General features: G+C 39.1%; 2 protein-coding genes across 10 annotated transcripts in view; one reads left to right on the top strand and one right to left on the bottom strand.

Annotated features, from left to right (window-relative positions):
* RALGPS1 (Ral GEF with PH domain and SH3 binding motif 1) overlaps positions 1-27,985 on the top strand; it is a 224,589-nt gene that overhangs the window by 106,730 nt on the left and 89,874 nt on the right. The gene's annotated exons all lie outside the window — the stretch shown is intronic.
* ANGPTL2 (angiopoietin like 2) lies at positions 7-27,956 on the bottom strand. The gene is made up of 5 exons (XM_080989620.1): positions 27,386-27,956; positions 15,841-16,685; positions 4,292-4,485; positions 2,668-2,938; positions 7-1,635 (listed from the first exon to the last, which is right to left on the bottom strand). The coding sequence occupies exons 2-5, from the start codon at positions 16,637-16,639 to the stop codon at positions 1,436-1,438; spliced, it is 1,464 nt and encodes a 487-aa protein (XP_080845746.1). The 5' UTR covers positions 16,640-16,685; positions 27,386-27,956; the 3' UTR covers positions 7-1,435.

Below are 27,985 nucleotides of genomic sequence, written 5' to 3'. Positions count from 1 at the left end.
TCAAAATAGTATTTGTTGCTTTTATTACACATTTGCATCATTACAAGGATAATCAGATAATATATTAAAATCCCTACTTTGATTTATATACAAGACATGCTACATCACACTCCAAACTTTTGACACACATTGTATGTTAGGAAAGAAATAATGAGGTAATAAGAGTTTTTAAATGTATGATTTTCACTGTTCCTATAACGCAGCCTTATTCAACTGGTGCCCTTCAGATGTTCTGAGTTTAGCTCTCAGCTCCAGCTAGCATGGCCAATGGTTAGGAGTGATGGGAATTGTGGTCCAAAACATCTGGAGGGCACCAGGTTTGGGAAGGATGTTATAATGTAACATGTGATAAAATAATCTATTCTGGAAACTTACCTCAGCAGAATACTTGAATTCAAGTTTCTGCCATGGACTTTATTTATAAATATAATTGCATAATCACCTTTCAATATGTATACTTGGCAATAATAGTGAAATATGGCAAATACAGTTTTAAGTTTCACATATTCTCTCTCAAAGGTCACAATCTCATGTCCAAGGGCATTTAAATAAGTTCTATATCTATATCCATCATTTGCCTGCAAAATTGGATAGTTCTTTTTGTTGTTGCAATGACTACAGAGCAGGTAATGACTCTAATGGTACAAAATAACTTGAAACCAATAAGCTATCATTTAGGTGCAAAGGTATTAGTGTTGGTTACAAAAGTATACAGTGAACAAGTAACATCTAAGATGCTTCTAAAATGACCAGATGTTTAACCGAAAAATGCTGAAACTGTTTTGTTTATGAGAAATATAGCTGTGTGGTCAGTTATGGATAATGCCTAGTGCGTTAATAGTGAATATAACAACCAGGACTGTTTGTCCTGTACAAAATGATTCATTGTTAAGTTCTAAGAGTGCTTTGAGACCCAAGAAAAATAGGGGATTCTATTTGTGCTGGGCACAGTGTGGACACTTCAAAGCAGACACTACGCTCTCTCAATATCTAAAGAAGTTTAAATTAGGAACAATCTAATATACCTGTACTGGCTACATAGTTTCAAAGGATATTATTTCCTGTGTCAAATGAATTTATTATTTTTAAAAGTCTTGCTGTACAGTTTTTTAATATGTCCAGTATTTGAGAATATATAAAACATACAAAAATATTCAGATAATGTGGCAGTATTTTTAGCATCTCAGCTTATCTACAGTCCGTTTTACCTGATAATTCTTTAAAAAAACCTCTTAAGAAAAAAGGAAAAAATCATTTTGTGGTGACATTCTTAAAATCTTGTTATTTTGGTTCTGGAACGATTCTTGGAAAATACAATATACAAGTCCTCTGATTAATAGCGGTCAATGTACAATATATTACATTCTTTGCTGGTGCAAAGATGTGTTCTGGATAGCACACACAACTGTTATATAAAAGGCTTGAGAAGTTCCTTTCAGTGGAATGTGTTGGGATTAGGTCTGATCATCATGATAACCTTCTTCAGTGAGTATGAGCCTCCACGGAACTCAGCCCAATAGACACCATCTTGGTATCGACTTCGATAGTGTCCTCCTCTGTACCAAACACCATTGAGATTCGAGTGTGCGCATGCATTGTACCACCATCCCCCTTTCTGGTAATGAGCACAGTTACCTGTAATAGAAATGAGAATATCACTATGAATAAATGGATGAGTTAAACTTTGTGCTTTTCCATTTGGAAGGTTCTTGATGCTTCTGTCTCTCATCAGAACAAAACCTCAGGACATGCAGAGAACTCAGCAGAGGAGGCAAGATTGGTGGCAACTAAAAATATGGTTCACTACAAAGTCAAGTCAAAAACTGGAGCTCCTTAGTGTATGGCTTGTATTCCCTGGTTGGGCTTTTCTGCCCTTGACAGTTTCAAGTGCATCAGCTCCACCGGTTGCTTGTTGGTATGTTGCAACCTGATTGGCTACTGGAACTACTTAGCAAGCTTCTAGGAAGCCTAACTTAGGAGTGGACAGAAGGTAGATCTTGATCTGCTTGTAGATCTCTGGGTAACTGACAAAGCTTTCTTACTCCTAGTTGTTTAACAATAGAGAAGTGAAATGACTCCCCCACCCCAGTTATGCTGCTGAAATGAAGAAAGCTTGGGACAACCAAGGTTTGGGATTCTTGTGTGGAAGGACTGTGAGTGCCATCCAGTTTCAATGACGCAGAACAAATTCCTGGGCTCACAGTTCTTTAATTCTAAGTGTATGTCTTTTCTCACTAGGGTTTGCTTGGTGGGCCCCAGGGTTTCCAATAAAAATAAAATAGATCCTGCAAGCCTGAAGTCTGCCCATCTCTGGCTTGAGCATCTTAGGCATTATAATATCTGGATAGGTCTCCAGGCTGTTACCTCTCCTGCCATGCCTGCTCTACCCTCAGTTCCTTTTGGCTGTTTTGTCTCATCCACTTTCCTGCCTATTTTGCTACTTCTAGAAATATAGAAGCATGTCAGATGGACTGCTTGCAGAATGCCTGGGAACTCCAGACAAGGATTTGGTTAAGAACTTATATCTGTAGTTGTACATTTGGTATGTTCCTGACATCCAGAATAATAATTTTTTTCAATTTATTTAATATATAAAAATAAAATGTTTTCATATACATTTTTATGTGCCTTCACATAGAGTTCATAGCTCATTTTAACTTTTTGTACCTGTGTATACATCATGGTCTCTGTCCAGTGTAGTGAATTGCTTCCCATTGTGCCATGTGAAAGAGTCTCCAGCATTGCCATTGTATCGGCCCAGTCGCAACTTGTAATATTCACTTTCTGGCTCAAGTCGGAAACTGGCATATTCAGCAAACACTTTCCGGCCTGACCAGTCTTCCATGGTTATTAGCAATTTGTAGTTGCCTTGATTTGTCAGCCAATAAATATTTTCTAAGCCCAACCAGTACTCTCCATCAATATTACCGAAACCTTGCTGTAGAAGAAAGAAAATATGAATTAGCACTTGGCATTGATCTTTTGTAACACTCATACAGTGTACTTAGCTTCAGTGAGATTGTGATGTTTCTGGGCTGACAATCTGAAAATCACCATCTGGCTCTGAACTGTGGGTCATTTTCCAAACTAAGTGGCTCACTGGCTTCCTGTGGATGCGTGCCTACCTCTCTGAATTCATGCCCTGCTGCTTCTTTCTGTGTCAGTTAAAAAATAGTCAAGGAAGATTCCTCCCTCTTTTGGTCCTTGAAAATCTAAGCACACCTCACACTTCATCTTTATATCATGGGAGTCTTATTTCCGATGGCCTATTCCCAGGTTGCCTGGTGGTGTGTATATCTTGGAACCCAATGTGTAGGGCCAATATTGTTGTTCTTTTCCTCCCAAACATTGTCCTGCCAAGAAAGGGGGATAAAGTTTGGGAGGCAAGGAACCATGTCATTTGCACCAAAGACAGGGCTCCAAGATGCTCACTCACACACTGACATTGATTATCCTCTACTGGAGTGACATCAGAAAAAGTCTCAGGGAACCAACCATTAGAATAAGGTGTGAATTGTGCCTCTGAGCTTATCCTTATATTAAACTATGTGTTTGAGCCCTCAAGGGTCTTGGGCCTCAAACCAAGTTCTGCAATGGATGGCTTGCCCTTGCACTTTTTCTGGAAAGCTATTATCAGGCACAAAGGACCTTTTTGCTGCTCCCTGCAGTCCAGCTCAAATAGAATTATAGGATTGGAACTTCTTATTTTTTCCTTTTCCATATAAATTAGCCTTTCCATAAATACTTGGTGCACATGCAAAAAGTAGTAAGCAGCTTACTACTACAGATCTTTCATGGTCTTGATTGTGTGCCTTTAAGTTATGCTACCAGACTCCTTCACCTTCATTTCAACTCCATTATTCACTTTGACTTTAAGCAACCCATCTGCAGTCCCTATCTGCAGATCTCCTCTTTTGACTTAAATACTGCCAGTACTTCAAATTGTGTGCTTTCTTGTTTCCTTGTACATTCTAATCCTTTTTAAAAACCAAATCTTTCTTTCTCATGGTTGTCCCCGCCATATTATTTATTGATAACACTTCAGATACCAAATTCCTAGGAGAATATTGTCGAAGTCCAGCCGAAACTAAATGATTAAGAGGCCCAGGGAGAAATGGTCCGTGTTTTGCTGCCTTTGACAGCGACATTTTAAATAGTTCAGGTACTCCTCCTTCTGTCATGGATGTAATCAAGTGCCCTAACTACTTCAGGTAAATTATTGTTGGAAAGACTGAAACATGAATTCAAATAATGTTTCTTAGAATAAAAACTCACAGTTGTTTGTCCTAACCTTGTAAGTCTCCCAGTTCCTGAAAAAGTTGACAGATCCATCCAAACGTCTCTGAATGACTGTCCAGCCACCAGGATCTTGCCGTTGATCACACCAGACCTGCATCAATCGGTTTGTATTTTCAGGTTTCACAAGATATATGGAACTGGTGTCATGACCATCTTCTAAAGCTTGCAGGCAGTCTCTCCAAGGACCTTGTTGAAAAAAGAAACAAGTCCATAACAAACACAGTTGCACATATTTCCAATTTGTTTTCACTTCCAGATTAGAATTGAATTTTTCTTTCTTTGTGCTGTTTCATACGCAGAGGTAATTAGTTCACCAGACTGAGCATCCATATTATGCAATGTGGACTGAAAAACAATTGTTCTAGAAAACTGTACTTCATAAAATAATTAAAGTTCCATTGAAAATCAGTTTAGATTACATAGGTGTAGGAGAAGATGCAGTATCCTATAGTGAGCCAGATTGGAGCAATATGACATTCTGTTGCTGAGAGTCCTTTATTTGTTTATATGTTGACAGTCTATAATGTGCTTTTCAGAGTATTAAGTATGCCTGTCTGTGCAACCACAGAATAGAATGCATGACATATTGAGTAAAATCATGCTAGTCTTTTGATCTGTCATCTTTGGATATATTTAATTAGCCTTGGTTGCTGTGGTCTTCTGAAGCATTTTGTTCATTAAAATGCTGTAGTCAGCAATTGACTGATTATAAAATGTGAAACAGCACAATCCATTCTGCATGGGAGGATGGGGAAGTTCTTATTACTGAAAGCAGTTGTATCAATATGAGATGTTGCCTCTTCATTGCTAAACAGCTTCTTTGATGGGGAGAATTGGCTCTGAGAACAGGTGTTGTGTGGTCTGTACCCAAAAGTTGAATCCCACTCAATCCTGAATATCCTTTCAATAGTAAAAGTTTCTCTCTCATTGTAGTCCTTTCTGCAGGAATGGGCAAGCATCTTCACCACCAGAAGGATAAATTTTCAGGGACTCAACAGATTGTCCTCTTATGTTGACTTAAGCAACATCATTTCACATCGTATGTGTGCATAGAGCTATAATCTGTATGAGCCTTCTCCTGCTGAGAGGTACTCCCTGGCAGAATTAGGGAAGTGCACACCAACAATCCTTTTAGAAGTTTGGGTTGGGATGCAGGAGGTATTTTTCAAACTTTGACATTTTTCTGCGAATGTTTGGGTTCTATTATCTGTAGAGATATTTTCTCAACCTCCTTACCCTCACCACCACAACCCATTTAGGTTACCAAGATGCCTAAACACAGACAACCCAGTTTAGAAGTATGAAGATAAATTAGATGCCCTGCTATTTATTGGCCATCCCAAGTGAGGCTTTTTAAAAAAGTCTAGTTTGCCTGTTTGGCATCCTGTTTGTGTGTTTGCTTGTTTCTCTTCTGAACTTTGAGCAGGAATTGTTTGGACACAATTTTACTTTTTATGTTCAAACTCCAGCTCCTGTTTTCAAGAGGGCCGGGAAAGGTGCAAAATGCACTGTAATGCAACACGTCTCTTGAGTGCTCATCTGGGAAGCCTTTATTCTATTTAAGGCCACTTTGCATGTTGCAAGCTTCCTACTTTGGGACATCTGTGCAAGAAACTACTTGTCTACCAGACTGAACAGATGGCAGTTGGAACTTGATTAAAATAGTTTTTGTTTTGTTTTTACATCTAGTTAATATATATTTATTTAAAATGAGTAGCATGAAAACTTCTTATTGTTATGAATTGCTTACTGTTTCATTTTCTTAGGGCAATAATGAAGGCATTAAGATGCAATTGCACCAACCAACAGATAAACAGTGCATATGTCTTCCACACACACACACACACCCGCTCTTGAAACCTCCACAGAGACTGTTAAAGTTGTCTTTGGCTTCCTATGCTGTGAAAGGATTTTACAGTTGAACTGCTTGCCAGAAATAACATTGGCATGGGAATTGATAATGGTGTCAGCTATGTTGCAAGAGAGTCATAGACATTTGTATTTTCAGAAGAGAAACTTTAACCTTGGGCATTTTGCGCAGGATCTGATGACTTTTATTTAGCATCCTGAGAATCTCAACAGGTTTTATGTGCAGAGATATAGGCACCCAAGCTGTTTTCAGACTAATCCCAAGGCAAGTCAGAACCCACACCTGTGATATGACAATGGCAAACCTTCGCTGCAGTGCAAACTATGCTGTGGTCTATTGCCTATCAAGGCCCTGCAGTGAGAGAGAGACCGAAAGGCCCAGCATATCAGAAATTTAAACTTGCCCTGGGTGTTGTGCCAAGGGTCACAATTGGTCAGTTGGTCCCGTGCTCAGGGGAACAACCACTAATTCCTGCCGCCATTAGCCAATTTGGTGGCAGGAGGACGATCCAGCCTGCAATAGGGCAGTTCACAAGGAGGCCCGGGGCCCTCCCGCAAAACCAACCGCCTGAGAAAGGGTGAACAAACTTTCCAAACTACTGCATACCTCTGTTGGGAATCTGTTCACCACTTTTGCACTACTTGAATTTGCTGGTTTTTTAGTGGACCTTGATTTTGGAAGAGTCTCACTTAAGTTAATCTGCACTGGTGCAATATGCAATAAGGGATGCGGGTGGTGCTGTGGTCTAAACCACTGAGCCTCTTGGACTTGCCAACAGAAGGTCGACAGTTTGAATCTGCAAGATGGGGTGAGCTTCCGTTGCTCTGTCCCAGCTTCTGCCAACCTAGCAGTTTGAAAGCATACCAGCGCGAGTAGATAAATAGGTACCGCTGTGGCAGGAAGGTAAGTGGCATTTCTGTGCACTCTGGCACTCGTCATGGTCCTCTGTGCACCAGTAGTGGTTTAGTCATGCTGACCACATGACCCAGAAAGCTATCTGGACAAACGCCGACTCCTTCGCCCTGAAAAGTGAGATGAATGCTGCACCCCATAGTCACCTTTGACTGGACTTAACTGTCCATGGGGTCCTTTACCTTTATATTAGTATCCACTAAAATGTGCTTATAGTAAAGTAATACTGTGAATCTGGTATTTCAAGGCACCTAGAGGTATTTTTCTTCTCAGCTGTAGGACAGCTGTGTTCTACAGAATAATGAAGAAGTCGTTTTATTTTTTTAAAAAACTTATCTCCATGTTTGGGATAAATGTTAAAATATGTGCAACGGTATGCAGAGAATGATCTATGTAGGCTTTTATCAGAGATATTATAATGATATATTTCTTGGCAGCAAAAAATAGATGTCTCTATGGGTGGTTAATAAGATGCATGCTTATATCCATATGCCAGTTGAAATTTATAGAAGAATAGTATCTTAGAGTTGGAAGGTACCCCAGGGGTCATCTAGTCCAATCCCCTGCAATGTAGGAATGTCAGCTAAAGCATCCATGACAGATGGCCACCCAACCTCTGCTTAGAAACCTCCAAGGAAGGAGACACCTAAACCACCTGAGGGAGACTGTTTCACTGTCAAACTGCTCTTGCAGTCACAAAGTTTTTCCTGATGTTTAGTTGTAATCTTCTTTCTTGTAATTTGAAGCCATTGGCTTGAGTCCTACCCTCCAGAACAGGAGATAACAAGCTTATTACATCTTCCATGTGATTCCTTGCTTGTTCTTTTTAAAAAGCCACTTGAACCAACTTTGAGTTACTACATTTTTATAATTTGAAGCTTTAGCAGGTATTTATCTCTACCATCATCACTCCCAAATCCTACAGATGTTGTGTTCTTAGAGTCCAAATGAACAGGAAAAATACAGATTCCCCCCCTTGTTTGTTGTTGAAATTAGAATCAGTATTTTACCAGGCTTTCATCAACGGCGAAGCAAGATATAGATTGCAGTCCTGCTGCCAGTCAAAGGATGTTTGACGTTTCACAAAACAGTACAATGGATGCTCAGGTTGCAAACATGATCCATGTGGGGTGCACGTTCACAACACGCAGCGGCGCATCTGCGCACACGCGGGTTGCGATTTGGTCTTCTGCGCATGTGCGACCGCCGAAACCCAGAAGTAACCCATTCCGGTACTTCCAGGTTTTGGCAGTCCGCAACCCGAAAAAAACACAACCTGAAGCGTCTGTAATTTGAGGTATGACTATATAAATGCTGCTGTGCCAAGAGGGGGTGGTGGGATTCAGGGGGCATGCTGTAGACAATCATGGATTTGCAGAGTCTGAAGCCTTTTGTTCTTCTGACATGGCAGCAAAATTGCCCCCAAAGCATGTCAGTCTTTTGACTGGCATTGCCATTCCTCTCCCATTGGAGTCAGTGTGAGGAAACATAAAAAATTCTACCCCTCTACCTTGATGTTTAGCAGTTGCGCTGCCTTGGAATCCCTACTCCACAATTGCTCTATTTGTTTATTAAATCAAATTTAAAACAAAAAGACAACAGGCACTAATAGTCACAAGAAGCAACACCGTACCCAAATACCATATTTTTTCTCAGAACATGGGAAAGAAAGCCATCAGAGGACAAATAAAATTAAACATTACATCCTAGGTAGAGTCATCCTTTCTTGAGGAAAACTTAAATTGCAGTTGAACATCTACTGGATGCCCTGCATGTTATTCTATTCAAACTGAGGGTGTGCCCCACAACACTCGCTTATGGCAATGCATTTAGGGTAAGTTCTTAGCATAAAGTACTTTTTAGGATGCTTCTTATCAGAATGCTGTGATAGCCTTCAAAGAAAGGTTCATCAGGCATGGATAGTTCACTTTGTCATATGTAACAGAAATGCTTTTTATGATTAATGTAGTAATATGGCCTTCTTAATGAAAATATAATAGTGCCCCCCACCAGAACTCTTTGAGTTGTACACCCCTGGTCTACAGCTACATTAATGCAATGTTCTATGAACAATATTGCTTAATATGTATTACTATACATGAAAAACAGTGGGCCTTGTTACTGTAGTTTTTCTTGCAAAGTTACTTGATGAATGGAAATAATGGATGGAAGTGCTACAGAGGGTGCTACAAATACCACATTCTGACTGAGTTTGCAGTTGTTATGTCTTGGAGAATATTGTCATTTTCTAGTGGTGCTCTTCAAAACTCACAGAAGGCAGAGCGTATTGGTAGCGTCCCTTTGATAGTGTTTGCACAGAATAAAAGAAAGGGCCACACTAGTTTTATTTCTAAGATGTAACTGAAAATAAAATATGTTGAATTTCAGCTACAAAACTAAGATGGGGAATAAATTCAACATAAGAGGGTTGCACACTGCAGTTAAAAAATAGTAATGTAAAACAGCATACTATATTACATACTGGAACCTCTCTTTTTTTCTCTCTCCTCCATATCTTATTTAGAGTTAAGGAGTTTGTTGCAGCTGTACTTCTTGTCACATCATTTTTTTAAAAAACCAATGTGTCTATTTTGCATCAATTTAATGCACTGTATGTGCACTGGGAAGTTGTGCCTAATGCCTATAGAGAGCTGCCAGAGAGAGCAGGGTTTAAGCTTATTTTTACAGGAGAATATATTTCTGCTGAGTTTCATCCTGCAATGCTCAGCATCTTTACAAAAAAATGAATATTTGTATTCATTGGATGAAATTTCCAGACTATCTATTAAAGCAGGCGGTGGACATCATAGTTGCACTTGAATTTCTTTTCCAGGCAAATTTTGCAATAGATAAATTCATTTTTAGAAATGCTATAATCTCAGTTCATTCTTCCTATCCCCCTTTCCCATTGCTGATGTTTAAAAAAATAACTTATTTAAAAATGGTGGGGAAGATAAATTAATCAGATAGAGCTTTGCAAAATTGTTAGTTAAATGATACTATAGAAGGGCTTTAGGAGCTCTGCAGTTTATGATACATTTCCAGCATCTCCCTTGGAGCCAAGGACGTTTTCCATGACTGAATAAAGGAAAATACAGTTTTGTAGGTACTGCATTCAGATCCAAGTTCTTTAGAGTGGGAAGTAGGTGTCCCTAAGGAGGTGCTAGTAAGTTGGAAGAGCAAATTATTCTTGGTCCCCTGGCAGTATGAACAGTAGAAAGAATCTGTAGTAATAAGGTAATTGTTTAATCTCTCTGCAGGGGTGCAACTCTAGCTCCTGCAGGAATAACACAGTTAGAAATTTCCTGGGTAGGTGGGTTGCATCCAACTGTTTCCAAACCTAAGCCAAGGACACTATCCTTAAATTTTAGGGAGGGTTAGGCGATTTTCTTAACATTTAGAAGCTTAATTTTGTTAAGAATTGTGAAGTTTGCCTTGGAATGATGTTTTTTTATAAAGGTTTGCAACCATAAAACCACATTTTATTTCCCTTTTCTAGAAAATGTATTTCACACATTTTAGAAAATATATTTCACACAGGGTTACTTGGGCAATAAACAAAAAGAATTGAAAAACTGTAGTCCTTATGTAATAGGACTCAGAATTAAAACTGGTATCTTGGAGTTAATGATGCGTTCCTGTCAGGGATGCAAACAATTGGGAGGAAAAAATGTATTAATGCTTTATTTTTGAAACTTGCACAAGCAGTAGCAGACATCCTCTTGCAGTGCAACTATTATATTCTATGGGTTGCATCAAAGGATGAGAAACATGGTTTGCTGAAAACACAGGCTGAAGCATATGCACGCTAGCAGGTCATCAAATGTATTGTAAGGAGCTCATACAAAGTTTTTCAGAGGAGCTTGTGCAAATGCAACAATTTATTTGGCTCTAGGCTTGTTTTTCTCACCCAACATTCTTTACTAGCTCAAAATGGCCCTTCCATATGCAGAAAATGATTTCTGCCAATGGAAGTGTGGTATTTGATTGAAGGTACAAATCTAGTGTTTGGTGCTGTGAATTCCTCCTATTTCTGAATAAGAAATGGTTTCTGTTCAACTGCTACCTTTTGGGATCATGGAGAAGAAAAAGTGGGGGAAAGCTCCTATCAACCATAGAAACACAGAAATGTATTTTTATATAAATAGTACAGCCATACCTCGGGTTGAAGACGCTTCGAGTTGAGCACGTTCGAGTTGTGCTCCTCAGCAACCCGGAAGTAACGGAGCGCTTTAGTTCCGGGTTTCACAGCTTGCGCATGCGCAGATGCTCAAAATGACATCACGCGCATGCGCAGAAGCGGCGAAAAGCAACGTGCGCATGCGCAGACGTGCCGTCGCTAGTTACGTTTACTTCTAGATACGAACGGGGCTCTGGAATGGATTCCGTTCGTATCTAGAGGTACCACTGTATTTAAATTTAGGTATTATTTGTGCTGTGGCTAAGAAATATGCAATGTGTTATACCTGGCCACAATAATGGTCTATTTAGATCCTGACATTAAATGATTGCAGAAGGGCCATGTGAATTCACCATCAGTAGTCCAGAATGCTGTAGTTTTAGTTATTGACTGCATTCTTCCAGGACCTAGAGCAAATTTGTCTGGAGTATGGTGCTCTAAAAAACCTCTATTTCTATTCCTTGCCATGAAAACCAGTACTTTGCAGCATTAATAAATCATACAAATGAATGTATTATAAACATTACCTTGTAATTCTTTATTTACTACATGGCTGTTTTCAGTTTTGCCAGTCAAGGGACTAGCAGAACAAGGAATCTTGCATGGCATTGAAGCCATGCCCTTGGAAATCTTATTCAGCCTGATTTCAACAGGCTACCCACTTTCAAGCATATTTTGCTAGGAAACTAGCAAGGAACTACATGCTTGCTTTTTAAAAGAAACTGGAAGTTGTTTATCTCAGGAAACTGAATTCTGCGACTTCTCTGTGTTCCCCTAGAATTGCAGCATACTCAAGACTGGAGTCAACTTAACCCAGTATTGCTTGCATAAGCCAGCACAAGGGGACTTTCCTCCCTCTCCTCCCTCCATGCTTCCCCCAAATATGCTCTGGAGAGTTGGGAGAACCCCAGAACAGCACATAGGAAGAGATCTAGCAAGCCATCTAGCAAGCAGAAATGCTTGTGTTGATGGAACAATTGTATTAGTGTATTGAATTCCACCCTCACAATTGTGCATATTAGACATAGTTTAAGGGCCCTTTTTAAATATAGTAACAGCTTTGTTCGTAGCTCTATTCAAATGTTTTGTTGTAGAATGAGACCATTTGGCAAGTAGTTTGACAAAAACATATTACTTTAATCCTATCCACAGAAAATAATTTGTGCAGTCCAAAAAGCAAGTCTAATAAATTATGGCACTACGAAAGCTACTCCTTTATTCTTAGTGACATTCATGAGAATGTTTTTCTCCAGCACTACTGTCTGAGGCTTATGTGCAGCTTCTTTCCAGTTTTTGTTGTGGAACACTCTTTCCTGGCGCTTGAAAAATTGTATCCATCACGTTTTATTTTCTCCTGGGATTTGTAAAGAAGTTTAAACTCACTGTGACACTATCAATGAAATTTTACCCGAATTGTAAGTGTTTCTGTTGAATTTATGATTTACCACATATGTCATAAGTTGACAAAATATCTTTCTGTATATATCTTTAAAATATGATGCCATATTTCTCCCTCCCTCTCTCTCACTCACTCACTCACACACACAAACCACATTTGGCCCAGTTATGGAATTAAATGTTGAACATGTAGTGCTGTTGTTCTTTGTCATAGTAATGATTATGTATGGATTTGCTTCACTAAATTTGGAAGTATTTCAGTATTAACAAAACTTGTTTACAAGTAAGATTTTATATCTTGCCTTCAGTGATGGGATACATATAGATGTTCCCAGGTGGTTTCCCATCCAGGCACTTGTCAGATTCAGACCTCATCAGACTATGTTCTGGAAACTTTGATATGAATTTCTCATTTCTGTTTCCTAAAACCAAGGTTATGATCTGAAAATACACATCATACTAAACTCTGTCAGAAGCCCCCTTTTTAAGCAACTACTAAGTTACTGGATTTGAACACTATGCTAAACTATAGTTTAGCAATACAGAATGAGTCTGAACAAGATAGGGCTTACATACCCATCTCTTTTCCTCTGACATGGCCATGAGATTGGAAGGTTTTGCTTCCATTTTCAACTTCCAATAGTTATGTACTTCCATCCATATTAGAAACTGCCAATATTTACTATGGGAAACAAGCTAGCATAATTAACTGTGTTTTGACATTGGCTTGTTCTTCAACCAGGGTGGCCAACATTTGGCTCTCCAGATGTTGTTGGACTCTATCTCCCATCAGCTCCAGCCAGCATTGCCAATGACCAGGGATGATATGGGGCTGAACAATGTGATGCTTAAGTGCATTTGTTTGTTTGTTTGTTTGTTTGTTTGTTTGTTTGTTTGTTTGTTTTCCTGCTTGTAGCATGACTTTTAACAATGGGCTCAAGTATCAGTAACAGGGAATTTTTCTTCTTGCTACTGGTATTAAAAACAGTGTTTTACCTGTTTTTTATTTTGATTCTTTAATTGCTGCCAGGTTGCCATATTTGATGTCATGTTTTAGCCTGGAGCAAAGGTTTCTGGCCAAGTTATAATCCATTTGAAATCAAGGAGTTCATAATGGAAAAACTGATAATAACAATAATAACATTGCTATTTGGAGTGAGGTCACCTTTTACCACTAACCATTCCCTTAGTAAAAACAATACTAGCAGAAAACACAACCATGTGTATTTAAACATGCCTGCTTACAGCCTGGTTTCTTTGGGCCAAAAGAGCCATGAATAGTCTTTTTGGTTGTTTTACTCAGTTTTTAAGTAACCTCTGAAATGGTCGATGCATTAAAAAAATAAAAGTTATGACTCCTTTTTAATAAACCTTTTTATTTGGTTGTTTTATGCTGTACATTAAAGGACCCTGGAATGTTTACGAGGCTTAATAAACTCTCAAAATCATCATAACCCAATATTTCACAAATGAGTTGATTATTTTTTCCTGCCCTTGCTATATCCTCCCACCTGTCAGACTGTTTTATTTGGCAGTGTGTGTGTGTGTGTGTGTGTGTGTGTGTGTGTACAAGGGGTGGGGAACATGAGGCCCTCCAGATATTGTTTAACTCCCAACTTTCACCACTCTCAGTCAGCATGGCCAACATCTGGGATTGGTGAGAGTTGTAGTCCAGCAACATCTGGAGAACCACAGGCTTCCCACCCCTAGTCTGTATAAACACATACTCTTACAAGATAAAAAAGGTAAACTCATACAACACTGGATTGGATCCATGCTAATCTAGTTGAATTTAAATAAATGGGACTTAATTTTCAAATCATGAGTAACTTGTTCCAGTGATTTTGATTGGATCATTCTGCATCAACTTGAAGAAATAATTAACTTACCATTGCATATAAAAATTATGGAGCATAGGACCCTTGGCAGACCCATGATGACAAGGAGATGCAACCTTGTACTCAGAATTGCTATAGCAGGGATGGGGACAATTTTTGAGCCCAAGGGCTGCATTTCCTCATATGCAGCTATCCATGGGCTACGTACCAGTTGTGAGTAGGATCAGAGCCAACAAGTTGGGTTACATTGAACTCACACAATAGTTAGAGGTGGCTACCCATACACACCCTACATCTTTCCAGCCTGGCAAGAACTACACATTATCAGAGCAAAGCAAGCTGCAACCCCTGGTTTGGACATAACCACTAAGCTGTGGATAATGGTTTATTACCCTTGAACTTTAGTGGGAGGAAAACAACTCAGAAAGGCACATTATTGGTAAATCATTATTGTTTACCATAACATGTGAACTGGGCCAAGACAGGTGCCTACAATTTTAATATTTCATCCCTTGCATAAAAGTGTTTTTCTTTTGCCAAGTGTTTTTAAATAATTAATTTGATTCCGTGTTGGTCATTTGTTCTGTATCATATTATTTTGTGTAAAGATTTTATTGTACACCACTATTATATTTTCTATGAGTTAATGGTTTATAAAGGCTCAAATGAATGAATGAATTGAATGAATGAATGAAATATCAAAATTTTCTGCATTGTATAATGTAGGTCAGGCAACATGCAAAGCATCTTTAGAAAATAAGCTAATCCCATCTTTATCACAAAGTATTGACATGTCAAATCCTGTTATTTTAAAGCAAGAATGCAAAATGTATAAAGCGGTTTCATAGCACTATCATTTGCTCACTTCATGCCTTTGATACTGACCTCAGTGATCCCATGCCTATGCAGCAAAATGAGGCTACTGAAACGTTAAGGATGTCAGTTGGATGTGACAGGGAACAAGGTGGAGTTGGATGAAATTGGCCTGACTCGCCCCTCACAGCTTCTGGTATTCTGGAGGGAGGATTAAGGGTAGTCCAGAAGGCTCCGTGCTTTTAAGAAATCAGTCTGATCTGAAGATAGTGAGCAAAAAACTACACCTCTAGCTCCAGGGCTTAGTTGTCTTGCACTGTTGCACTATGGGGTTTTTTCAAAGAGCTCAACCCTGCCCTGCCTGATAATTCTCATAGGTCCCCATCTTGTTATTGCAGCTGGGTGTTTATCTCACTCTTTTAAGCTCTGAGGTGTCATCATTACAACTTATCCACAATAATGAGATTGAGACTTTGTTTTATAAAGCTGTTTAGGCATTAGTGATATTTAGGTATATTGAGTACACTTACCTGATGGTTTGTCAGTGGAAGTTGGGATACTGGTAACTGAAGACATGGTTGGGAGAGTCGGTGGTAGAATCTTTAAATTCTGGTCACTCTGGATCTCATTGGTGGATATTTGGTTAATGATACGATTGTAAGTGGGAGGCTGGTAGACTCGATTTGGTGGCTGTGGAGGTTGTGGGATTGGTTTAATGGAGGGTGTTCTTTGGCAGTACTCTTCTAGCTGTGCAATTATTATAGACTGGTTATTAGCAATGGATACCAAATGTTGGTACTTGTGCTCCAGGTCTTTGTATTTATTTGCAAGCTGCAACATGTCAGCAGTCTGATTCAGTATCTTATTTTCCAGTTGGGAAAGTTCTAAAGCATTGTCCCGTTTTCGGATGATCTCATGCAGCAGCTGCATGTACAACTGGGTGACCCGTGAGTTCATGTTGCGGCTCTCCTTTCGTAAAAGCTTCACCTCATTAACAATTCCTCCATCTACCTCCACCAGCTGCTGGAGGGTTTCTATTTGCCTCTTTTGCTTTAACAGCTCATTGTTCAGTAGCTCTAGTTCTTGCTTATTTACCCTGTTTTCAAGTACTTCGGGTTCCTTTGAATTAACACAAATGGCACCCGTCACTTTCTGCTGAGGTACAATGAATGTATAAGTGCACTTGTCTTGTGTGTCGCTGGAGCGCTTATACCTGTTTGTGTAAATGAATTCTTGCTCCTCTCCCTCATCGCTGCCTTCGAAATCTTGGGTCTTGCTGGCACGCACTCCCACAATAGCCATTAGCAATAAGCAAACTGCTGCCTTCATGGTCCCTTTATTTTTGAATTGGCTTGTATGAAAAGCGCTTTGTGATCTGTTTTAAATATGAAGTACATACACAATATTAAATACCCAGTAATAAATCACAGCAAACAAAAAAGCAGTACTGTTCTACAAGGCAGTAAATGTGTTTTAAAAATGGTAACTGATCCTTAGAAATACCTCTTTATTTAAAAGTATGAAACTGTTGTTCAAAATCAAGTTAGCAGTTAGGCAAATTTAACCAGAAGGTGGTCTTTGGATGAAGCAATTTTCCAAGTTGCTCTTCATCATTCTCCCAAAGCTGATAAACAGAGGCAACATTGAGATGGCTCACTATTCCTGGCTGTATTTTTGTTGGCCTTTGCTAATCTTGATTTCTAGGTGTGTTGCCTTGAGAAGATGTTTCGCATCTAATGACAGTATCTGGAAAGTCAGTACAGATTTGGCTTTTTCACATATCATCACAACTGCCTGAAAATAGCCAATGGTCAGCAATACAAGTCGTGTGTTACTGTCCTGGCAATCTTAAGCAAGAAAAAAACACCACCCCCCCAAAAAGTTGTTCTATTGGCCTTCTAAAAAGAGAATGGACAAGGTTGTCATAAGCCTCGTTATCTGTAGTGACTAGGTGTCTCCCTTGTGATGGGGGAAATAAATAAATATGTATATACAGACAGCATGTTAGTAGATTACAGATTCTTTTGAAGTAAATAGTAACACCCTGGGCTTTGTTCTGATGATTGCTTACATCTCTCCATCTCTCCCTCCCTTGCTCTCTCTGATATGTAGCTTGCTGGGGTCAGCAAACTTTTTCAGCAGGGGGCCGGTCCACTGTCCCTCAGACCTTGTGGGGGGGCTGGGCTTTATATATATATATATGTGTGTGTGTGTGTGTGTGTGTGTGTGTGTATATAATGAATGAATTCCTATGCCCCACAAATAACCCAGAGATGCATTTTAAATAAAAGCACACATTCTACTCATGTAAAAATATGCTGATTCCTGGACCATCCGCGGGCCAGATTGAGAAGGCGATTGGGCCGCATCCGGCCCCTGGGCCTTAGTTTGCCTACCCATGCAGAATGAATGGCAGTTTACAACAGTTAGAAGCAGAGATAGAAAGAGCGCCCTGCACAACTCTGTTTAATGTTGGTGGGAATAGCAGGCTGAGATGAGTGAAAGAAGTGATAGGTAAGAGCTCACTGGTTGTTGTTTTACTAATAAATTGGGATAGATTAGCTTTATACAATGCCCTCTTGTCCTATCAAAGACTGAATAAACCCAGGAGGACCAGGAAAAGTTGGAAAAAAGTTGCTCCAGTGCTTGGGCTTCTTCAGGAAGAGCCCTCAGTCTGATTTGATAGATGATTTGAAATAAGAGAAGGCATTTTGAAGATGTGTCCATATTCTGCTCTTCTTCAGGAAAGATAGTCATTAGACTGAGTGAGGCAGCCACCTCACATGATTGATTTTGGATGTTATTAAATGGCAACAAATATTTAATTACTTACTGCTGTGTTTTTATTGCCAGGGAGAGGCATCTGTGCGGTTTTCTGCCTCAAGTGCCAAAATAACTTGACCAGCCTTGTTTACTATAAATCTTAATTAGGTTGGGTGGAGGAGTACAATCCAGTGCTCTGCCTCAAGAAGAAGAATATATTGTGACAGATGTAGTGCCTGGTGCCTTCAGTTACCGAATGCTCAGTTTTACTCATTGCTTCATTTTCATTTACTATGGCTTACAGCAAATGAGTAAGTGTGCTGGTGGCCAGTGATAAAATGGTGCTTGCTTTGTTCCTCCCATGGACCTCCTGCTGCCATTCTACAACAAGCTACACAACAAGTTTGTTTAGTGTTAGCTGTAAAAATGGGCTCATGGTTTGTCTTGCTCAAAGCAAACCATGAGCTGTGTAACCATGGTGTAGCTCCCAAGCTAGGTTCAATTCTAATGTTCTGCAAAGTTCAGTCCTAAGGAAAGTCTTTAAAATAGTGAGCATTTAATAAAAATGATTTGAGGGGGAAATTATAGTGAGCATTGGTTCTATTTTCTCTTGATGTGTATTGCAGAGTCCTTTGGCTGGAATATCTAGAAGTAGCACCCCAAAATGTTTCTGGGTTCCCAAGAAAACCTCTCAGATTGATTATACAATTAAATTTCTATTCAGACCTTTCGGAAAGCCTACAGCAAGGTAACAGCAGTTTTTAAAAAGGAAATACAATAAAACAGAATACTCAAAATATCTACTTCATAGATGTGAAGATTTTGTAATGCCTAACTAATTCCCAAATCAAAAGCCAATCCAAATGAGACAGCACTTTAGTAAGTACTTGAGCTCAGACTATGACAACATCAAGAAAGGATTTCTAGTGTTAACATAATGCATGATAGTACTGTATGACAAAATTCTTTTGTGAAAGGAAGAAGGAACTGTTATAAACTCTGTGTAGTCTTTAAAGCAATGCCAGTCAAATTCTTGAAGAAATTTGAAGCATAAATTAAAACTCCCTCAGACAGCTTTAACTTGCATTTGCACAGTGGGTCACACTTGGTGACCCTGGCAGGCTTCCAGACCTCATACTTTACACAGTTGAACTATTCTTGAAAATGTCTTCAGCATAGTAGTTGTTAAAAAGCAGGCTCGGGGGTGGGAGTGAGGACTTGCTTCAATGTATAACTTTCAGGTCTCTCTTTTCCCTCTTTCTCCTTGCAAACCCTTATTCATCATGACTAGAATCTCAGTTTTTCTGTGGAAATTCCTTCATGTTGTATTTTTACAGTGTTTCTCCATTTTAAGAGTAGGCTAGCATAAAGGCCATAATGCCTTAATGTTCTAGTTTTGCTATCACAAAAGCTCCTCCTCCAACAACAACAAAAGTGCACAGATAAAGATCATTTGCATGAAGATAAGTCATAATATTAGCAATGATTGTACTGAGATGCACTATAACAGCAGCTGTTGCTATTTCTACCACTGGTAATTTATGTAGCATTTTATATGACAGTGTTTATGTCCCTTTGCTGTGCCAGCTTTGCTGATGTTAGTGCCATGGGCCCCTTGGCTCTGACATGATATGGCGTGGAAGAGGAAGAAGGAGCAAATGGGGGACTGGAAGACTGGAAGACTGGCATCCAGGAATGAAGAAGAGAAGTCCTCCCCTTGTGACTCTAGATGTGAGAGAGGGAGAAGCAGAGCTGCCAGCTCTCTCCTCTGCTCCTCCTGAAGAGTTTCTCATCTGTGAGGAGGGAGGACTTTGGCCAGCAAGAAGGAGGATCTGAACAGAAGGAGGTGGCAGCCAAGCTAGAGGCAGAGGTGCAGGACACAATCTTGTCGCCAAGAACTAGATGGTGCCTTTGAACGTGAGATCAGATGCACCCAGCCAAACAGCACACTTGTGTGCGTGTTGCAGAACTATACGACGAACGAGTCTTCTGAGTGAGCTCACCCTGCCTCATCTGTAGAAGCTTTGTGAGAGGGGCATGTCAACTGTTGGGACATATTCATAAGTTTTATTCTATTGTGAACATTGCTTATGAACTTTGGAATCTTGGCTTCAGGCCTTTGTGCTTCCTGCTGAGCCTGTACTGCTATTAGCCTGAATAAAGATTTCTTCCTTGTTTACAAGTAAGAGTTGTTATCACTGTACTTTGGGACAGGAGCCGGACAGTAAGAATGGTTGCTGCTATTTGCATTTAAAGATGGGGAAATTGAAGCTGAAAGTGACTTGTCCAAGGCCACATAGTGAGTTTATAGCTGAGGTGGAACTTTAGCCAGATCAGATTTCAGCTCCATAGCCACTCAACCCTACTGGCTCTCTTTAACAGTTCTACCTTTCACCTTTCCTTCACACATTTTTTAAAAGCACATTTCATGCTCTGAATCCAAAAGAAAAAAACCCATGCATTTGAACTTGGTTTACTGGTTTGGAGAAGTTCTTTTGCTGTTGTGTTTTAGTGTGGAATTTTGAGTATGCTGAAATCAGTGCCTGAGCTTCCATTAAGACAAGTAGGGCTGGGATTTCTTCTAACCATCTGGTCTTGGCTATTCAAATGGCTGGCAAAGGGGTAAGAAGAGTGAGGCAGTAATGGACCTTACTGTGTTTACTCTTAAAGCGTTTGTTCAACTAATTGTGTCTCGAGGGGCACAACTGAAAATGTTCTTATCTAATAAGTAGAGGGGAAACAAGCTTCCAAAGAAAATATATTACTTTTCTCCCCTGTTCCTGACAAGGAAAAACAAAACTAGATATTTTCCTTGGCACTTCAAGTTACAAGTGAGAAAACCAAGACTCACTGTGGGAATTATCATGTTGCACTGTAAGGCTTTTTTACATATACTTTCAGCTTTTAAGTTATAGCATGTTTTGCTACTTTTGTTAAAGTTGCAAATAAAATTTCTTCAAGTTCTATCAAATTATCATTGTGATGCTAGATAAAGTTTTCCTTCCTATGCCAGGACCTCATTTATATTATATTTGTAGCTCAGTGCAAGTTAAGGGTCCACCAGCCAGGAGAGGAGAGTACTTTATTTCTAAATGCTAGAGAGAATAAAAAACAGAGCTTTTTTCAGCCAGAACTCACCAGAACTCAGTTCCAGCACCTCTCAGGTGGGCGCCATTGCCTTTATAAGAGAACCAACGAAGCATTCATGCTGAGTTCTGGCACCTTTCTCTAAAAAAATAGCACTGATAAGAACTATATGATAACATTTAGCAAGAGCTCAGATCGATTGGACCCCAGACATTTTGCCATCCCAAGGGGCTGTATTATACAATTTGAGGACAATGTCCTAGAATCTTTAATGGTGTCACAAAGCTTGCACTGACATACCCCTCAAAAATATTCTTCATCCCCAGTAATTTTGTGTGTTGATTATACAATTAAGACTAAAATGAGATAATATGATGTTGGAATAGTATGTTATTTCTGACACAAGAGGCACCTCCTAGGAACCTCCCCCCACCCATTGAAAAGCACTCTGCCTTTTATGCAATTTTTCGGATACCCTTTTTGTTTTAGATATTTTTTCATGGGGAGATCAGAGAGAAAGTACCACCTTGGCTTACAAATCTGTGTGTGCATGTATATTATAGATAGATATGCACACCACATGTAAAGCAGCCTGCACTTACTCCCATCCCTTTGTATTTGGCTTTCAGGTGGTAGCTCTGTTGGGAACCTTTTTGAAGACCAGAACTGATGCAGTTTCAACACAATTTTTTATTTCAGTTGCCTAGCATCCTTGTAATAATGATGCTGTCACATAGCCAATCACATTTGGCTAGGCAATACTACTTCAGAGGCCAAACAAAGCTAATTGGGATCGAGAGCAATGTTTCTGTTCCCTCTGAATTAGCTTCAGTTGCCCTTAGTTAACATTGTCACATAGCCAAATCTGATTGGATACATGACAGTGTCACACTTGGATCAAAAAAGTTTCACCAACAAATAGACACAAAAGGGGTAAGGTTAGACATTCTTTCAGGAAACTTATTTCACCTGAAAACCCACTTTTCACACTGAAAATATTGTTTGGATAATATGTGGCTCAGTCCTAATATCCTGTTATATATCCTGTGTCTATTTATATAGTCACAAAGTCGTAGCCTGCAAGTGGTGGCTTGGTATTTCATGAGACATTTCATGAGAGCTCTTACCTTTGTTATCTTCACAACTGTAGAGTTTTCAAAATAGGAAAAAAGAATTGTGGGTAATCTTATTTATGCAGTTTTAAGGACTACAAATTACTATGAATTATATGTTTGAGGGAGAACATTTTGTAATTTAAACAAAGATTCTTCTATGAGTCTTTGCAGAATTCTTTTTAAGTGACAGAGCTGATGTTTGGAAAGCTAAAGTCAACACTGCAAGAGACTAATCTACTTCAGATCCCATAGTAAAAGAAACAGGTTATACTTTGTCTTTACTAGCATATGTATTTACTAGGGTTATATTAAAATTTCTTACTAAGACAAATGGAAATTCCCACAGCCATAAAATATCATAAAGGTATTTTCTGTGCCCAAACATTAAATCTATTTATCTTAAAGATATTTTGTTTGTTTGTTTGTTTTGCTATGCTAAAAGGCAAAGAGCTGTACAATAGGAATTTATCAGTGCAGAGTATGCAGGTGGCACAATGCAGTGTTTTATGGGAAATTACATTGCGCTTTGGAGAAAAGCTAAAAAAACAAACCCACTAAGCATTCTGGTCCATTAAATGTGAACTCAGCTAGGTTTTTTTGGGGTGGTGGTGTTTGTTTTGTAGGTGGGGAAAGGAGGATTGGGCAAGACACCTTCAATATGTTCTCCTCTCTCAATAAGTGTACCCCCTCACTACTATTGTTGCCTGTTGGTGCTTCTCATCTGCCTCATCAGTGCCATCCCATAATTGCTTGCTAGACAAAGCCAATAAGAAAGCAGACAGCTACTGCTCATAACTGTTGTATTGCTTGCTGAGCCAGAGCAAGAGGCAGGTGCGGAAGCAGGTTGCAGTAACAAAGAGATGGAACAGGTCTAGGTGATTCTAATCAGTAGACCCTATGCTGGGGTGTGGGTATTCACCAGGTGTCCACCAATGCCAGCCTTGATTCTGCACCACTTCTCTCGGGCAGCCACTGCTAATTTGCCTGCTTGCTGTCTCCCAAGCTAGCACACACCTGTTGTCTTTAACTCACTGTTTCTCTGCAACTTAACTATAGTTTTCAGAAACATCAATTGTTGACCAGCAAGCAGGACTGCCATAGTATGTTTCTGTGTGGAAGATATTTGTGTGTCATAGGCACTTATTGGAATGTGTGGATTATATCATCGCTGAGTTTCTTGCTCCATCTTTCCTGTTTACCTACACTATCTTGAAATACCACTGAAATTTCAGCAGTTTTACTTCTGCTCTTTGGAGGTTGTTGATCTACTTTGTATTTTGCTGACACTCTGGCTTGACTAACAACTCAGCTATACCCCAGCACCAAGGCAGGCTTTTATGTCTTAGAGGCGTATTTCCGCATATAGCTACTATTATTGCTGTACTAAGAGAGGGGTGCAATGTCTCTGGAAGGCCCCATGCTGTACTGAATCAGAGTCCATTGCTGGTTTAGATGCAGCCACTTCGAGGTTCCATTTCCCATGGTGCACATTGAAAACATACAGAAAATATCTAACAGGAGTTCAGAATGCATACCTTTAATGTCTGAACAATTAATACTCAGGTAAGAAGATAATTGTACGAAGTTTTAGAAAGCTTATCAAAATTAAATCAGCCTTAGTAAGTCAGGAAAACATATATTTCACAGATATAACAAGCTCAAAGCAAAGATAATCAATCTACCCAGCAATTCCCACTTCACTCCTAACATCAACGAATGCAGATCATGGTTAAATAAATGTGATCACAAATCACATTTAAGGATAGATGGAAACCTAAGTTAATACCCAAGTGAATATGAAAGTTCATGGTCTTTCCCCTTTCAATATATGTATGTCATAAATTGGTTGGGCAACTGGGTACCATTTTTTGGAGGGTTTTTCTCCATAGTAGTTCACAGGCTGAGTAGTGTATCAAAATGTTTTGGCCCAATTTTCATAAGCAGCAAACCTTCATACCCAAATGAATGAGAATTCATGAAAGACCTAGTGTTTAGCCATGTGGTATTTTTCCCTGAAAAAATAAACCTGAGTCTCTGACCATTTATGAACATACCAGATTGCAGTAGGCAGTTCATTAGGGTATTATTCCCTTTTTCTGGGAATAATGCAGAATGCAAAGCTGTAATGGGTGTTTTCTGTGCAAATGTCCTTTAAAAAAAAATCACACAGTGACAGCAGTCAGTTAAATTATGCTGGACACCCAACCGCTAGGTGCTAGTACATTTGTAGTTATATAAAGTTGCCACTTATTTTATAATACATTCTGTCATAGCTAGAATGTAGAAAAAACAGGTTTGATGTCTAATCTGAATTTTGTAGAAGTTGTAATTGTGACAAAAGTATTCTAATTATAGATACTCTAACTAGTTTCCCATCTTATTGTAGATACTATAAGTTGTCAGACTATTTCACATTCTCCTTCTTTCCCATTTCCCCTAAGCAACATTGGCCTTGGCATTTTGTTATAGTGAGAGTTCCTAGATGCTGGGTTAGGGGCCACCACCAGGAGACCACTGAAGTATTTTGTTTGTGTCGGTAGACTTTGATCAGCTAGCAATATGAATGGTGCAAATTCAGGGAGCTTTCTGAATGTTTGCTATCCTGGTGAAAGTTTGGAACCATAGATGATTCAGTAGTAGATGCTTATGTAAAATATTTGGAGCCTGTGAGCTATAAAGCAGTTTGCACCCAAACTATAGAGTGCTTTGCTTCTAAACAAAGGGCTACAGGGGCCAGTCTTCAAATCATCCACTTTGGCATAGAGCTCTGCTTCTTAATGATAGAAATGTGCTAGCAGGTGCACATAGCTGGTAGAGAGGAAAGGTCACTCTGTACATTAACACAAGAGCTCTTTTCTTTACAGTTGCTTCATATATAGCTGAAGTTTAAATTGGATTCTTCTTCTAATAATAATATAGAAGATAATCACTCATATCATATTCATCAAAGAGAGGGACTTAAGACAGTATTAACATATTATAAATCCCTATATATTTGAGTGATTGTATTCCACATTGCTATATTGGACTAGTCCCTTGTACTGTCAGTCTTATTAGTATGAAAAATAGCATTGCTGCTTTCTTGCAAAAAGAATGAAAGAAAGAAAGAAAGAAAGAAAGAAAGAAAGAAAAGGCACCTGGTTTGCTCTCCCTTGATGACTTGGATTTCATTAGTAAGTTTCTCCATCCACAATGGCAATTTGCCAAAAAATACTGTACCAGAGATATACGAATAGAGTTGTATTGTTCTACCACAGTTTTGTTATCACAAATCTGGCAGCAAGTAACATGAATCTAATAAAATTCTTAAATACAATGCTACCCCAGGCTCAAACAGTGAAAATAGCTGACTAAGTTTTTTCAGCAACTGTTTGCCTAGTTGTGGTGTTCACCTCCTTAAGTACCTCATCCCAGAATCTTACTACATGCAGACACTCCCAGCACAGATGAATATAAGTACCCTGTCGATAAGTGCTGAGTATTGTTTTGTTCTGCTTGAGCTCAAATTAGATATTTAAAGAATGAAAAATTATGTGAGGTACTTTTAATGACTTTTTAAAATCATTTTGTCTCCCATCCTGACACAGCCTTTGTTGTCACCCTAATTCCATGTAGAATGGGTTCTTGTAAAAAAATTCAGCAGGGGTTAATCTCCCAGGTACTCATGCATTTCACAGTCCAGTGTGCATAAAAGCAGAAGGGCTCAAGAGCCAAATAAGATTTTTGCAAGACAAAGTTCTAGGTGGAACTTGCTGTAGAGTATGTGGAAACACTCCTCTTAAGACAGGAGAAAAATAATTATATGAGGCCACTTCATTGTGTTGGATATTGTAAGGAGCAGACAGATAGATATTTTTTAATGTTAACTATCATAACAAGCATATCATACTCCTCAAATGTGAAACATGGTCTGGCAGCAAGTGTTTTTTAATATCAGAACCATGCAAAATACTTAACCCCCAAACAGACACACACACTTTGTTACTGAACCCCTGTGTGGCAGAAGCAGTCCGGTTTTTCTGTGTAATTTAAACTATGCAGGTAAATGCAGCCCCCTTCATTTGGTTGAGAGCTCCTCCAGCTCATTTCCCACTTGCTGAGGAGTGGTATAGATGCCCCAAAAGACACGGATCATTGATTACTTCTGCAAGAGCATTGTTTTGAAATGGTACCGAATGCCTTCAGAAACTTTAAAGGATTACCTATCCCAAACTTTGTATCCTTCCTCTTTGAGATTGCTGACAAAAGATGGCAGGCCCTATAACTGCCCCTGCAACCTTTGTTTCTGAGATAAGCAGGAAGTTATCAGCATTTTGTTAGAAATGTTAGAAAGCTAAACCCAAATGTTACATTTGTTCTTACTCCCCTTTAACAGTGGCCTCACTTTATTTTCTTTTAAGCCTATCCATGCTGAAAGATGTGTTAACATTTTTTGCTTTCTGTTTCATGTGTTAAGAACTTTGCAAAATAAGAGCTTTCCAACACTGTTTGATCATATCTTGCTTGCTTCAGATTTCCCACTTGGCATCTATTGCAAAAGCTGTTGCGAGGACTATTCCCAGCTCTACTTAGCTTGGACTTTTTAAAAAATGAGTTTTCACTTAAACATGCAAACACTGTGATATTCTAGGAGCTGCTACTTAGAGGAACTTTCTGTATCTTTGATCAGTGCGTCAAAGGAAAGTAAAGACCAGCTTCCTGGGTTGTAATACAATAGTCCTTTCAAATAAGTGACACAAAGTGTAGAGGATTTTGCTGTGTTATATTTAGGAAGGAAAAATTATTTTGCACATAAACAATCAATATTGTGATGGACTGGTTGTTGCTGATTTTACTTTAAGAAATGCTTAGAACTTTGGCACATCAACTAAATTAACAAACATTCATTTTGATTATTTTTTTAAAGTCTATGCAGATCTAGTAACATTTCAGTGTTCAGATGAATTCATTTTAATAAGAAAACCACATTTTAAGATTTCTAACTCAAATTTATCAGCCTTATCAAAAATCTGGCATTGTTCTTTTAAATCAAGAGCACTTTTGAAATGACTTTGCAGCTAGCACTGAAAATATAAATATATGTTAAATGTGACACATCTCAAATTCTTACCCTGTTTCCTTCTGGTTTCTCTCTTCAATCTTGAGACTTGTTTTAAAGATAACAATAAAAGATTCACTGACTAGATCATCCAGAGAAATAGTGACATCACTGATTGCAGCAAAATAAATGCATTCATTCGCGATGAGGGTTATCTAGTTTCTGTTGCATGAAAAGCTTCATGCATTTGGTACTGTGCTTGGACGGATAACATAAGAAGGCTATTGCAGTCCTGTTACTTCCTTATTGTTTAAATTCTTGTTCCTTTAACTTGCTTGCTGAATCAAAGCCGTCGGTCCCCATGCTATGGACACTCAGGGACAATAGGCTGCAGCACCGACTTGCTTTTCAGGAGCTCTGCCTCTTTGCATTTCAGTTTTGAAGCTTTCAATCCATCATTTCAAGCGAAGCTAAAACAGCCCTATTTGAACTTCAGCTTCTTTGTGGTGGATTTACATGCTGGAGGAGGGGGGGGAGATAATCAAGCATGCGGTAAGCAGACAAGTTCTGGTTGGATAAGCTCCGCTTCCCCCTCCCACAAGGGCAAGGGATCCACCAGCAAGAGACACATTCAGGGCCTCCCCTTAACCACAAACAGTAGAGGGCTGGCTG

The sequence above is a fragment of the Podarcis pityusensis genome (genome assembly GCF_964106645.2).
Source record: "Podarcis pityusensis genome assembly, chromosome: Z".
NCBI classification, from domain to species: domain Eukaryota; kingdom Metazoa; phylum Chordata; class Lepidosauria; order Squamata; family Lacertidae; genus Podarcis; species Podarcis pityusensis.
This window is presented reverse-complemented; position numbering and strand designations above follow the sequence as displayed.

Coding starts and splice junctions, on each gene's coding strand:
- ANGPTL2 (XM_080989620.1), bottom strand. CDS start 16,639: ATGAAGGCAGCAGTTTGCTTATTGCTAATGGCTATTGTGGGAGTGCGT. Junction 4,486..15,840: donor TTCCACTGACAAACCATCAG/GTAAGTGTACTC, acceptor TTTTTCAACAAG/GTCCTTGGAGAGACTGCCTG. Junction 1,636..2,667: donor AGACCATGATGTATACACAG/GTACAAAAAGTT, acceptor TTTCTATTACAG/GTAACTGTGCTCATTACCAG.